We start from the raw sequence: 15,112 nt of genomic DNA on the forward strand, positions 1-15,112 counted from the left end.
CGCTATCCGTCGCTAATCCATCGTCAAAATGTCGCTAAACTATTCAGCGATGGATTAGCGACGGATAGCGTCGGTCGCTAATCCACATTTTTCTTGTAGTGTATATATATATATATATATATATATATATATATATATATATATATATATATATATATATATATATATAAATATAAACTCCTACTAGCCTGGTTCAGGCTGGGCCAGGGTCAAAATTCCCGGCCCATGGTCTAAACCTACTTAATTCCTACGTACATTCAAATCAACCCTAGTCTTGGACAATCTTACGTTGGACCTTACACTGCAACAACCAAAAGAACCACAATTCAACTGCGGGGATGCATGTGTCATGCTTGGTTGAGATTGACTTACACAACGACACCAAATAACAACCTGATATCAATAGTTGTGATTGCAGTAACAGCCTCCATGTTTGAAGGCCATGCCTTCACATCATCCCAGTAGTTGTGACTTTGGTAACAGCCTTCGTTTTAAAAGGCCATGTCTCTGTAACAATAAGCACACAACGCATCTCTACACATCTCAGTAACTTGAGCATCATGGAGTTCCTCACCGAGTCGAAATCCGAGGGCGTTATGGAGAAGAAATACAACTATGAAGTTCCTCGTGGAGTCAAAATCCGAGGGTGCTATAACCACAGGTATTCGCAAATCCTGAGCAAGGATGCATTGCAGTTCCTGGCTGATCTGCAGAGAGAATTCAGGCAGCCTGTCAAGTACATACTGGAGTGTAGGAAGCAAGCAAAGGAGAGGTATAATGCTGGTCAGCTCCCTGGGTTCGATCCGCCGAGCCGATGGATAAGGGAGGGGAGCTGGGCATGTGCCCCAACGCCTCCAGTGGTGGCTGACAGGAGAGTGGAGATCATGGGTCCAGTTGAACGGAAAATGATCATCAATGCACTCAATTCTGGAGCCAAAGTTTTCATGGTAATTTGCATATTACTTTCACCTAAGGTGAAAGCCATACTCTTTGCAACCTATATTCTGGGATCATAGATGAAAAACATGTTTTTCTGAGTAAGAAAAAGTCGTGCATTTATAACCCGAGTCATATATATTCACTTTGTATGCTGATTAAACATTGGTATGGGCCGTGCTTCCTGTGGTAGGGAGGAGTGATACCTCATCGCTCCACACTGCTAATAACTTTATTAATTTGATGGAAAATGACTGTACAGGTAATTTGACTTGTTTTTCTCAAAAGCATACAATTTTTTATATTTTTTTATGTCAAACATTGCAAATAGCCAATGTTGAAATGTTCTTTTTATTCTTTGCATGCACTTAAATAATAAAGTTTGTCGCTTAGCTTCGCTTCTCAGGTGCCGCATACACTCACTTAAAATGAGGTTCACATTTTTTTTTTGCAGACTTCACGAAATTCACATAAAATTATATATGAACTTCTGGTTTTGCATATATTTTATGAGAACTTTCTTAAGTCATAAATTTTATGTGGACTTAAGGAAGTTCGTGTATATTTTATGCAGACTTTCTCAAGTCTGCATATATTTTATAAAAACTTCATCAGGTGCATATATTTTATAGGGACTTTCAAGTCCTTCCTCAAGTTCGCATATATTTTATTTAGACTTTCTCAAGTCTGCATTTACCCTGCTAAATGAATTACCTTTTCTTTTTTAAAAAAAATATAACAAATGATTCTTGTATCGCCATAAAAACATATACATAGGTTGGACAGGTGATTCAAAACCCAGTTCTTACTAAAAAAACATGTAGATCACATTCATAGGGTCATTTTGATGAAAATATATCAAAAACTAGTTTTTTGCCAATTGATCTTGGTCATAAAATCCACAACTAAACCATATTAATTTGCCAACAATTTAAGTAAATTCATTGGTTAGATTTTTGTCTGTGACAATTATTGATTTCAATACTCTAATGTCGGTACTGCCATATAAAAAAAATACACTAGTCACGATCAAGTTCATAAACTCCAGCGTTTCCAAACCAAGAGAGAGAGAGAGAGAGAGTTTTGGTGATTGATGGTTTTGTCTGCAGGCTGATTTTGAAGACTCCCTTTCACCAACTTGGGATAACCTCATGAAGGGTCAAGTCAATCTGAAAGATGCAGTGGATGGGACCATAAGCTTCCACGACACCCAGAGGAACAGGTCCTACAAACTGAACCGAGAGAGAGCAACCCTCTTAGTCAGGCTTCGAGGATGGCACCTGCCAGAAGCTCACATCCTTATAGACAATGAGCCTGCCACCGGCTGCCTTGTTGATTTTGGACTCTATTTCTACCATAACTGTGCCACTTTTAGATCAACACAAGGTGCAGGTTTTGGTCCCTTCTTTTATCTGCCCAAGATGGAGCACTCAAGGCAAGTAGGCATGCTGGATGTTTATCTTGCATTCTTAAATCTAACATTGAACCATGATTTCCAAAACCCTGATGAAAACCTTATATATATATATATATATATATAGGGAAATGAAAACCTACAAAATGTGCACGATGCTAAATGAAATATGCTATTGGATTTTTGGTGTTTTTTCAAAATTCTGATAGATATGATCTATATATTTGTTTTTATAGGAATCACAACATTTGATTCTGATGCATGAATAGGTTTTTACAAGGTTTAAAAAATCGATGGCCTACAGTTTTTATAATTTTTTGAGGCTCCAAATACTACCAAATACTATTTTTTCATCCAAAATGCATAATCCAAGTATCGATTTCTAGTAAATCAATCATGCTGAACACATCTATGGGGTCAGAATTTCAAAAATAATAATGAAAATCCAAGAACATGTTTCATTTAGCATCATGCTCATTTTGTAAGTTTTCATTTCCATATATATATATATATATATATATATATATATATATATATATATATATAGAGAGAGAGAGAGAGAGAGAGAGAGAGAGAGAGAGAGAGAGAGAGAGAGAGAGAGAGAGAGAGAGAGGAACATGATAAATGGGCATGGTGCTAAGTGAAAAGGATTTTCAGTATTTTTTTTCAAAATTCTAACCCCATACATGTGTTCAGTGTGATTAATTTACTAGAAATCGACACTAGGATCCTGCATTTTGGATGAAAAAAATGGTATTTGAAACCTCAAAAATTTATAAAAGTTGTAGGCCGCTGATTTTTGAAACCTTATAAAAACCTACCCATGCATCGAAATCAAATGCTACGAGAAGTGATTCCTATCAAAACAAGCATATAGATCACATATGTATGGTCAGAAATTTGAAAAAACACCAAAAATTCAATAGCAAATTTCATTTAGCATTGCACCCATTTAGTAGGTTCCCATCTCTCTCTCTCTCTCTCTCTCTCTCTCTCTATATATATATATATATATATATATATATGCCGCTAGAATATGTTAACTGGAGTATGAACCGAGATTTTCATAGGTTGTGTTTATTTTTTCTTAAATTTGACCGTACAAATGTAATTTAGATGCTTAGTTTTATAGAAGCATACTTTTGGATCATCCGATTAGGATCATTTAAAGCTTGAAAATCAATGGGTTAGAATTTTTGTGAATATTCAAGCATCCAAAAACCACATTTTTTTATTGAAAATACATTATCCAACCGCAAATGGACTACACCGAACGCAAATGCAAGGTTGGATTTGCAAAAAAAAATGTTGGAAATGCTGGTTCAAACTCCTGTTCACATATTTTCAGTTAACATATTATATATATATATATATATATATATATATATATATATATATATATTAATTAGGATCAAGGAAATTTCCTTTAACCCTTCTCAAATTTTTGAAGCATGCCAACTATGTCACAGGGATTCGGCTAGGAGGGTGCCGCACCCGCGTCGACGCGACTCAACGCGGGTGCGGGTGCGGGTGCCGCACCGGGTGCGGTCAACTCGATCCTGGGTGCGTTGACCGCACCCAGGATCATTAATGTCCATTTTAAAAAAAAAAAATTTGCCCAAATGGGCTTCGAATTTTTTTTTAAAAAACTTTATGCTAGTCTGTCAGCTGCTGACAGACTAGCATAAAGTAAGTTTTTCAGTTTTCACGCACAGCTGCTGACATCAGCTGTCAGCACAGCTGCTGTCAGCTGCTGACAGCAGCTGCCTGACAGCTGCAAAGTTTAAAAAAAAACCCCCGCCTATTCCCCAACCCCCTTTTTAAAAACAAACCCCGCCTATTCCCCAACCCCCTTTATATATATATATATATATATATATATATATATATATATATATATATATATATATATATATTACTTATTACATTTTTGCCCCTGCCGCACCCCCGCACCCGGGTTTTTTGGAAGTGCCGAATCCCCGCACCCGCACCCGCACCCGCGCCCGCACCCGCACCCGCACCCGCACCCATGTGACATAGCATGCCAACTACTGATTTTGACAATCATTCCATACAAACACCCCAACTAGGGGGGCGTGGTTAGGTGATCAGGCCAGGGTACTTTACTAAACACAGAAAACTGCTATGCGGGTACCGATGTTTTGTGTAAAACACAAAACACAGAAAATTGCTGACAAGGGTAGAGATTTACTGTGTAAAACGCGATTTTTCTTGAACCAGCGTACTTTAGTAAGTACACTGGCTCGATCACTGGATCTGATCCGCCAACTAGGACTGTTAGTGGGTCTGGCTCGTGCCAGATACCCAATCAACCCAAATCTGAATACCAGGTATGGGCATGGAAAATTCCGACCTGAATATTATGTAGGCCAATGTGAACCCAACCCGAGTAAAATGCTGATCAGGTCTGGGACATAACTTTGCCTATATATCTGAACTGACGGGGCCGACTCTAAGTATTTTTCATGCATGCTTTAGTGAAAATATACATTTTAGATACCTTTTGGGTTATATGGATTGGGGTTGAGATTCATTTTTTAACTCTAGATAATCCGGGTTGGGTGCCCAAATTCGATTGGTTGTTATCTGGGTGCGTCGTGATCCGACACAAACCCAACCCATTGACATCCCTAACCCCAACCACCCCTCAAACACCCCCACATCTCACACCTCTCTCACCACCTTTGGCAGGGAAGCTGGTCTATGGAAGTCTGTATTTGAGAAGGCAGAGGATGCAGCCGGTATACCAAGAGGAAGCATCAAAGCAACAGTCTTGATTGAGACTCTTCCAACAGTGTTTCAGATGGATGAGATACTGTATGAGTTGAGAGAACACTCCTTAGGATTCAACTGTGGAAGGTGGGACTACATCTTTATGTTAGCCCAATCTTGTGACAAAAAGAATTTAAGATAGGAGATCTCAAGCCTAGAGGTACGTTCTTAAGATCGCTATCTTTAGAACTTCAATCGCCCCACTCTGAGAATTCCGAAGATGCGAAAAAGGGTTTTGTTACGACTGAGTTCCCAGGATACAACTAGGCTTGAACCTCAAGAGAGTCACTGCTTCGCAAGAGCAGATGACCTCTCCCACACATGAACTCTGCAAGCCAAATCGAGAAGAAAGAAAGGAGAAAACTGGAGAGTCAGAAATTTTGATTATCCAAAAGATGAAAAATGAAGAGATTTATAGACTTGTTAGAAAGGCCAAAACATTTTGAGATAAATGAGATTAATGGTCATAATCCTAACGGTTTGAAAATAGGACGAAAAGGTCCTTGAATGGTCACCCACCTTTGACTGTCAATCAAAGGCCTTCAAAACCGTCCAATAGCCACAAAGCACCATAAACTCAATATAAATGTTTTTAAAACCTTTCAAACGGCCAGATATCTCAAACTGAAAAGTCAAAACGGACATTTGCACCTCGCACCGCTGCAAGCGTGCAAAGTGCGCCATCAAAACGCCACATTGCGCCTCAAGCGCCCTTGCGCACACACGCGCGCGAACGGCGCAATCCACCTAAAGACTCAAGGCTTACCAAAGTAAAGAATAGATAACAAACTCTCTATTTAAACCTCTTGAAAAACTTTTCTCTCTTAGATATAGGACTAAACTTTTTCAAGGCACTTTTGGAAGTAAACAAAATCACCAAGATTTTTATATTTTAAAACTTTTCTAACACTTTAGCTATGTCAAGACCTTTCAAGCCCACCCAGACCTTTTGCTTCCTGACGGCGTCCAAGTTGGCATGACCCAGCAGCTAATGAGGACATACTCAGACCTCCTTATTTACACATGCCATAGAAGAGGGGTGCATGCAATGGGTGGGATGGTAAGTTCTGCTAGTGAAAATAATAGGGAGTTTTCAAGTTTACAACAGTTGCTGGTCCATGAAATTTAGACAAATAATCACAGATCATTCTCCCAAGCAATCACCTTGTGCTTGCATGGCAAGAGAGGGTTGAAATAGCTAGGTTGGATGTTCGAAGACCGGTTAATCAGATTCATAAACCTCCAACAGCTCTGACTGGCCAAACAATTGGATTTGGTCTTCTATTTTTATTTACAAGTCCAATTAACATCTGAAACTGATTTACATACAACCAGAAAACTTTCTTCACTCTGAATCTGAATCAGATTGGCATGTCTCATTCACTATATAGGATTCTGTATTTACCCAAATCTGAACCATGCTGAATATTGGCTATTTCTACCATTTGAAAGCACCCAGTATTCTTGAAAGTAGTGAATAACAAAGATGCATAAAATCAAACAATTTTTGGTAACTGAAAAGGACACATTAACTCTTACATCGATGTACAGGCAGCCCAAATTCCAATCAAGGATAATGAGGCTGCAAATGAAGCAGCGCTGGAGCTGGTTCGCAAGGACAAACTGCGAGAAGTTCGTGCCGGGCATGATGGTACATGGGCTGCTCATCCTAGCATGATACAGGTGGTAATGGAGGTTTTCAATAAACACATGAAGAATGGACCAAATCAAATTAAAATGATGAAGCGTGAAGATGCAGCCAGACTTGCAGAAGATGATCTGCTCCAAAGGTCAAGCGGGAACCAAACTGTGGATGGTCTAAGACTCAATGTACGTGTTGGGGTACAATATCTGGCTGCCTGGCTCAGCGGGACTGGATCTGTACCACTGTATAATCTCATGGAAGATGCTGCAACTGCAGAAATCAGCAGGGTTCAGAACTGGCAATGGATAACCCCTCGTGAAGCAAGGGAAAACCCTGGTGGTGGTGCCGTTGTTTTTTTATGACGAGGAACCCTCGTGAAGCAAGGGAAAACCCCTAGTGGGGCCTCACAACCGTCCTGCCTTACATAACCCACCTCTGAAAGCTATAGACACACTCATGATTGATCCAGGGTCTTCAACCCAACACCTTCACAACCACCCCACTAGCCACGCGGGCGACCCCGCGGTAGTTTTTGGTGGTACCACTGTTATTGGAAGCTTCTTACATAGGTGGAAAGTGTGTTCCTAGAAACTCATTTCGGAAGTGTGATACTCCTTGCTTTTAAAACTTTTAAATGCATTGTGAGACATTCTTTTTTCATGTTTTGAAAAACATGTCTATATGTCATAAAGTTTTTGTGTAAAGCATATTTCTTACTACACAAATTAAAAAGAACAATTATATGATGCCCAATCAATGATATGCTCAAGTATTGAAGAAGGAGAGCAAGATCGTTGTTGATTGTAGATTTTGGACCTTCCTTTGGTTGGACGGCCCCTCTTCCCTATATATATATATATATATATATATATATATATATATATATATATATATATATATATAGAGAGAGAGAGAGAGAGAGAGAGAGAGAGAGAGAGAGCTGAACATATTAGGCCCTATTTCTTGTTTTGCCCTATATTGTTTAAGTGTTTTATGATAGATCTGAACCGTTGCGCAGTGGGAATCAATTCTTGGATCATGTTTTTCAATGAAAAAACATGATTTTATGAGCTGAAAAAACTGGTACCTTCGTAGCCATTGATTTCTGATCACCAGGAAAACCTGCATACAAGTCAAATTTAGGTGATCCAAAAGCTGGCTCCCACTAAACAAAACCTATAGATCACATGTACAGTGTTAGATATGAGAAAAATACTTAAAAGTATGATTGTTGAATGGGCCTAACCAGACCTAATGAAAAAATAGGCTTAAGGAACACATTACTTATATATAGTTTATATAACATTAAACTAGTTATATTTAACATTAGATGTATTCAATTTATTAAAATTATATAAATATTCTTATAAACAATGACATTTTTTAAAATATGTGGTTACTTTTTTGGGCATTATGAGTATTTTGGATTTAGAAAAAAAAATCAAAACACATTTTTCTAAAAAAGTAAAAAGTGCACAAATTTAAGTATGAAAATTTGAAGTTATGTTTTTTATCCAAAAAAGTAACTATGCATTTTGAAAAATTACATTAATTTTGAGGGTATTTTGGTTATTTTAATAAGTTAAATACAACTAATTTAATATTAGATACCCTTCTTACACACACATGGTTGGAACTCAGAAGAGGTTGTTTTGACCAAATTTGACTTCATGGATGTGTTCAACATGGTCAAATAGTAGGAATCGACCTTTAGATCATAGTTTTTTATGTAAAAATATGTTTTTTTGATGTTTGAAATCTTAGTACATTATAGGTTATTAAATTTTCAACTCATAAAATCTGACATATACATCAAAAAACATTATCCAAAGGCTAGTTTCTACCAAATGTAACAAGTAGATCACATCAGATGTGAAAAAAAAATAAAAATATTACATTTTTTCATTAAGGAGGTTCCTTATCCACTAGGGTAGCATACATTATATATTATATATGTTGGGAACATATTTGCTATAATTGTTTATATATGTAATCTAGTTGGGACCCATGATGCAAGTTTTGACAAAATATAACGTCGTAGACGTGTTCAACATGGACACTTTGTTAGGAATTGACCCCTGTATGACAACCTAGCTTATATTCAGGTTTTGCGCATTGCTTTATAATTGGGTTGGATTACAAACTGCTCGTAATTGGGTTTGCTTATTGTTTGGGTTTGATACTTGTTGGATTGGATCTATTAAGAGTTTTGAGATCTAAATATTATGTACTTATCCACACCATTTTATAAATAAGTGACAAGACTCTGTTATCTTTGCAATTTCCCTCTTGAAATTGACTTTGGAAGAATCCTCACTTCTAAGGAAAAATTGGGATCTTAACCCCTAGTTTCCCACCACCCATCTCAATTAACCTATCATAGTTAGCCGACTCCCATCTTCCGACCATTTCTACCAAATTTTCTTATCATAGTCTAGAAACACTGTTTAGTTTTGACCAGGGGCTTTGCTAGGATTCATGTGAGGGGGGCGCAAATAAAGGTGTAGCAAAATAAAAAAATTTGGTGTGATAGTCCGAGGTTGGGGGGCAGCGCCCTGATTTTTTTTTTAGATAAAATAAAAAATGGCTACAATTATTAGTAAAAATCTATTTCATATGGACAAATCAAACTATTTGCTGTAGTCAGGGCTGCGCTGGAACTGGGCTCATAGGCGGAGCTGGGGGGGGGGGGGGGGAGGGCAGAACTGGGCTGTAGCCCCTGCCTCCTGGCCCAGTTAAAATAAAAAATAAAAAATTTAAAAGCCCAGCCCTGACTGCAGCAAATAGTTTGATTTGTCCATATGAAATAGATTTTTATTAATAATTGTAGCCATTTTTTATTTTATCTCAAAAAAAAATTTTGGGGGGGCGCTGCCCCCAAACCCCAGACTCTCACACCACTTTTTTTTTTGCTACACCTCTGTTTGCCCCTCCCCCCCCCTCCCCCCCCCCCCCATGAATCCTAGCTACGCCCCTGACTGGGCTACAAAAGTGGATAAAAATCTATTTCATATGGAATCAGGGTTGGGCTAGGACTGGATTTTTAATTATTTTTTTTAACTGAGCCGGGAGGCAGGACTGGGCCAAAACTGATTTGCAAAGACCATAACCCTCAATTTCTGCCTCAGCAAAAATTGAAAATTTGTAGACATCTAGCCTTGCAACTTTACTTTCAAAACGTTCAAATCTCATCTCATTCTGAATTTCCATTAGACAGATATAGCCAATTTCCCAAACATTGTTTTTTGAGACTGTTACAAGCTGAACCATGTTATAGAGCAGACCTCTGTTAAATAGCTAGTTTTATTCTCTTAGACCTTATAAAAATCAAATAAAAATTACTTAAGCTAGATAAGATACCCTAGTTTGAGACCATACCCAACCCAAGTCCAAATTCCTGCAGATGTTTATTGTTTCACTTGGTAAAAAATCAGGATATAACCAGTTTGCAGGACAAATATAGTGCAGTTGACAGAACTGTTAGGTGTAAGAAGGATGATAGAGAGAATTCAAAGGAGAAACTGGGCTGTTTTGAAAGAGGTGGTCTTGATGAGGTGGAATAGTCCCACATTGCTTGTGCTTGAGTTTTCTGTGGGGTTTATAAGCCACTTGAGAACTCATACACTTGTTCTTGAGAACAATAGAGTGGGATGACCACCACACACACGCGCGCGCGCGCCCGCCCGCCGTGCCGTGCCGTGCCGAGCCGAGCCGGGCCGGGCCGGGTTCGGGTTCGGGAAAAATTGGGATCTTAGGAAAAATTGGGATCTACGGTGCAATTTCCCTCTTGAAATTGACTTTGGATGAACTCTGGCAGTTATGGCGTGACTGGGTATGTATTTACCTTGGGTGGCGGCGCAGTCGCCTGGAGATCAGTAAAGCAGACCATTTTGTCTCGGTTTACTTTTGAGGCTGAACTATGTGCTTTAGATGTCACTGGATTGGAAGCTGAATAGTTAAAGAGACTTCTTGAAGAACTTCCTTTAATGTGCAAGCCAATTCCTGCGATATCTGTGCATTGTGACAATATTGCCACAATTGCAAAGATTAAAAGCACAAAATATAACCAAAAGCAGAGGAGACACATCCAAGTCAGAATAAAATCTGTAAGGGAACTGGTGTCTCAGTTAGTGGTTGCTGTGGACTATGTTGGATCCAAAGAGAACACAGCTGATCCATTAACGAAAGGACTAGATAAGTCTTTAGTCCTAAAATCCAGAGAGGGGATGGGACTGAAACCCATCAGTAGTTCATCTACAGTAGCAACCCAACCTATCTGAGTGGAGATCCCACAAAGTAGGTTCAATGTGGTATTAACAAGCTGTAGGGTGAACTGGATAGCACCTTATTAAATATGATACTTTGTATCTGTGTCTGTTCCCCTGTTTACTCTGGAAAGGTGCTGTAGCTGCAAGTTAAGGAAGAGTTAAAACTCTGAATGGGTTCAAAGCTTTCAAGGCGAGATGTTAGCAGTGCATCTTTGGAGAAACCCACCTATGTGAGTGTGACTGTGTGGCCGCAGTTCAAGGAATTGGGTTATTCCTGAAGTCACTCATGAAACAGGATTCGGGCGCATGGCCATTAACGCGCTGCCCCTAAAGATTACAACCAGAACCTTTATCGTGTTGTTGCTAATAGACACTCCTACACCAAAGGTTCAAGTTCAAGACTTCAGTTCACTTCGTTCCTGTGGGGGTAAAGTTAGTCAACTAAGGTAGTGGTTCAAACCGGAAGGTACCATTGCTGAAAGCATGATATGTCCTGTTGCAGATTGTCTCATCTTGCATCTTGGTTTCCTCCCATTTCATTCTTTGAATTTGTGGGGGAATGTTAGGTGTAAGAAGGATGATAGAGAGAATTCAAAGGAGAAACTGGGCTGTTTTGAAAGAGGTGGTCTTGATGAGGTGGAATAGTCCCACATTGCTTGTGTTTGAGTTTTCTGTGGGGTTTATAAGCCACTTGAGAACTCATACACTTGTTCTTGAGAACAATAGAGTGGGATGACCACCACACACACGCGCGCGCGCGCCCGCCCGCCGTGCCGTGCCGTGCCGAGCCGAGCCGGGCTCGGGTTCGGGTTCGGGTTCGGGTAATTGGCCCTTTAGGGCCATATCCAATCAAGACAAGTATCTTTTTACCCAAAGTTTCTTTGGATTTGGATTCAGTTACGGGTTATGGGAATGGATAACGGGTCACGATCTCGATCTTTCGAAGACCGTTAACGGATCACGTCCCCTCGGATTCCGTAACGGGCTCCTTCCACGTTCATAACCGTTCGTGGGTTATAAAAGCGTGGTCAGGGGTGGGGTTACGGAGAGACTGAGACAGACGATTTCTGAAGAAGCATTCTGCGATTTCCCATCTCTCTCTCTTTTTCCTGTGAGTTATCCCGAAAGGGGTTGTTCTGCAACTGTGATTCGAAGAGGCTGTTTTCGAAGGACGATCCATCGAAGTGCACCGTTCGGTTCGTCGTGGCTATTGTATCCTGGGGGAAGGACGCCGGACCCTGATCTGCACAGTATGTGGGGGCGAATCTTCTCTAAGGGGAGTACTTTCGTACGCCTTAGCCTGTTGCATATTCTAAACATGTGCATGTTGTTTTCTATATGTTCTGTGCCTGTGTTTGTTTATATGCTTACGTCTGGATTTTGGTCTGATGCGGAAAATGCCATGCTTGCTCCCTGTTACTGTTTCGGTCGTTTGTTAATCATGTTATTTACACTGTTATATTTCTTGATTTATATCGTGTTTTATATCATGATGACGATTGTGAAACTGTGTGATCTGAAAAATGATCCAACAAGAACAACAATAAGTCTTGTGTAGAGTGCTCATAGGCCTAGGTAATGGCAATCGGAGATTTAGAGTTCATCGACTCACTTCAGTAATTGTTCCCACAAAAGCATGAGTTTGACGAGACAAGATCAAACCCAGACTTCAAGGAAGTCAATGCCGTTCTCAAAATGATCCCATCTCTTTTAGAGTGAGTGAACGTCCTGTTAAGGAGGTCGATACCATGGTGAATACTAGTTTGAACAATTTCAAGTTGGCACTGGAGGAGATAGAATAGGTGCTTGATAAGGAGCTACATCAACCCTTACAGAAAGCCTTCACATATTTGCAGCTGAAGTTGCAAATTATAACATTGTTCTTGCCTCATTGCCATGAGACTCGGATGAGCGATTTGTACCATTGGGCACTAATCTTGAGAAAGTACATGTACTCTGGTTCATAAGAAAGAGTGTGCAGACATGGATTGTTCTAGTTGAGGTGAACCTTGAGGAATTCTTTGCTGGCCCGAGTTAGCATGCCAAGTATGATGATAGTTCATCGGCACTGACAAAGATGAATATTATGCATGAAGGATTCACTTACCTATGATGGTTCGTGAAACTAATCAATCACCAAAGAGGATGAGTAAACACAATTTTGACATTGTCTACATTCTTTTCATCTTTGGTAGGAGCATGCCTACTAATGATGACAAGACTACCAAATGTAGTTCTTCTAGTGTGAATGTGGTGGAGATTGGTATTCACATACAATAGCCAAGATGGCATACATGCATTTTGAGGACTCAAACCATAGAGATAAGATCATGCCTATTGACGTGCCTTGCATGGATTTTCACCATGGCGACAGGGCAATGTATACACATATGTCTTTTGGAGGCCTAGCCTTGCCTTGAGGACAAGGCAACTTTTAAGGGAGGTGGATTGATACATGTGACCTCCAAGGGGACGACCTAACTTGTATTTAAGTTTTGGGCATTGCTTTGTAATTAGGTTGGGTTGCAAGTACTTGTAATTGGATTTGCTTATTGTTTGGGTTTGATAATTGTTGAATTTGATATATTAGAAGTTTTGATATCTATAAATAGATAGTGGCTCTTGTATAACTCATCTTTCAAATCATAATGAAATTGAGCTCTCTTGCGAGAATGGCTTTGGAGGATCCTCGCCTTGATCACTAGTTTCTTACCACTAGAGAGAAGAATAATCTTCATTAGCCTCCACTCCATCTCAAATAACCTCTCATAGCTAGTCCACTCCCATCTTCCCACAATTTCTACCAGATTTCTTCTCAAATTCCCAAATCTAAGCCTCTAGATCCTTACATTGTTTTTTGATAATAAAAAAATATGCTTTTCTTAGTTGAGAAACTTTGAAGCATTATAACCATTTTTTGTCACACATCAACATTTGGCAATCTAGGTCAGATTAACCCAAAAAAATAATTTGCTAAGTTGCCTGCAGGCGCGCGCACACACACACACACACACACACACACACACACACACACATATATATATATATATATATATATATATGTTATGGGGTTCTAGGAGCACCTATATCCACCTAGTATTAACCATAGGTGTAGGTTGCATCTTCTCATTCACTTCATAGATGCATTCAACATAGTTTATTTGATAAGAATCATGCCTTAGATCATGTATTCTAGATGAAAAAAATAAGACTTTTTAAGCCATGAAATTTTGGTACTGTGATCGTTGTAAAAAAATTTCCTTTTTTTTTTAGGGGAAAGAGAAGAACTCTCGCAAGGTCCACTTGACCTTTTGAAAAAGATTTTGAAAATTTACTCACCTCCATTTTTAGAAATATGCGAGAAAATAGAGACACGGGGTTCGCTCACCAGTACGAGGTTCAACCGTTTCTGACACATTTACCAGAGGTAATTGAATCAATGATTGAATTCATGCCTTTATATTGCCTAAATTTATCTAAGAAATTATTCTAAGTCCTAAATGCACATTGAATCTGAATTGTGCTATGAATTTGAACTTGAAAATATGTATGCTTTTAGAAATGCCTCAAAGATTTGGATTTTTCCAAGTGATTTTGGAATGGATTTGAAAATATCTTTTGAGAGATGACTTTGAAATTCAGAAATCGATTTTACAATTGAAAAATTGGAATTTGAAATGAATTTAAATTGAAATCTTGAATTTGAAGATTTTGAAATTGAATCCAAAGTTAAGCTTTGAGATTTGAAATCTGAATTGATTTGAAATAGAAAATCGAATTTGGAGTTTGATTTTTGAATTGAGAATTGAATTCAGAAATCAAACTTGGAATTTTGAAATTGACTTCTGAAAATGGAAATCAGAGTTTAAAATTGAATTTGTTTTTGAAATGGAATTGGAAGTTGAATTTTGAATTAAAAATAACAAAATGGAATTGAAGATTTTGAAATTGAATTCAAAGTCAAATTTCAAATCTGAGTTGATTGAAATTGAAAAATTGAATTTGTTTTTGAAATGGAATTGGAAGTTGAATTTTGAATTAAAAATGACAAAATGG

General features: G+C 38.7%; 1 protein-coding gene across 1 annotated transcript; it reads left to right on the plus strand.

The window, feature by feature from the left end:
- Positions 1–560: 560 nt before the first annotated feature.
- On the plus strand, positions 561–7,150 carry LOC149811748 (malate synthase, glyoxysomal-like). The gene is made up of 5 exons (XM_089992912.1): positions 561–947; positions 2,046–2,371; positions 5,063–5,248; positions 6,059–6,203; positions 6,695–7,150. Exons 1-5 carry the CDS (start codon positions 561–563, stop codon positions 7,148–7,150), a joined length of 1,500 nt encoding a protein of 499 aa, XP_089849038.1.
- Positions 7,151–15,112: the final 7,962 nt, after the last annotated feature.

Source organism: Nuphar pumila, chromosome 17, assembly GCF_984573655.1.
Source record: "Nuphar pumila chromosome 17, dmNupPumi1.hap1.1, whole genome shotgun sequence".
Taxonomy (NCBI): domain Eukaryota; kingdom Viridiplantae; phylum Streptophyta; class Magnoliopsida; order Nymphaeales; family Nymphaeaceae; genus Nuphar; species Nuphar pumila.

Excerpts from the sequence above, each read along its gene's own strand:
- LOC149811748 (XM_089992912.1), top strand. The coding sequence starts at position 561 with ATGGAGTTCCTCACCGAGTCGAAATCCGAGGGCGTTATGGAGAAGAAA. Across the intron at positions 948-2,045 it reads CTGGAGCCAAAGTTTTCATG|GCTGATTTTGAAGACTCCCT; the intron begins GTAATTTGCATA and ends TTTTGTCTGCAG. Across the intron at positions 5,249-6,058 it reads AGGTGGGACTACATCTTTAT|CTATGTCAAGACCTTTCAAG; the intron begins GTTAGCCCAATC and ends CTAACACTTTAG.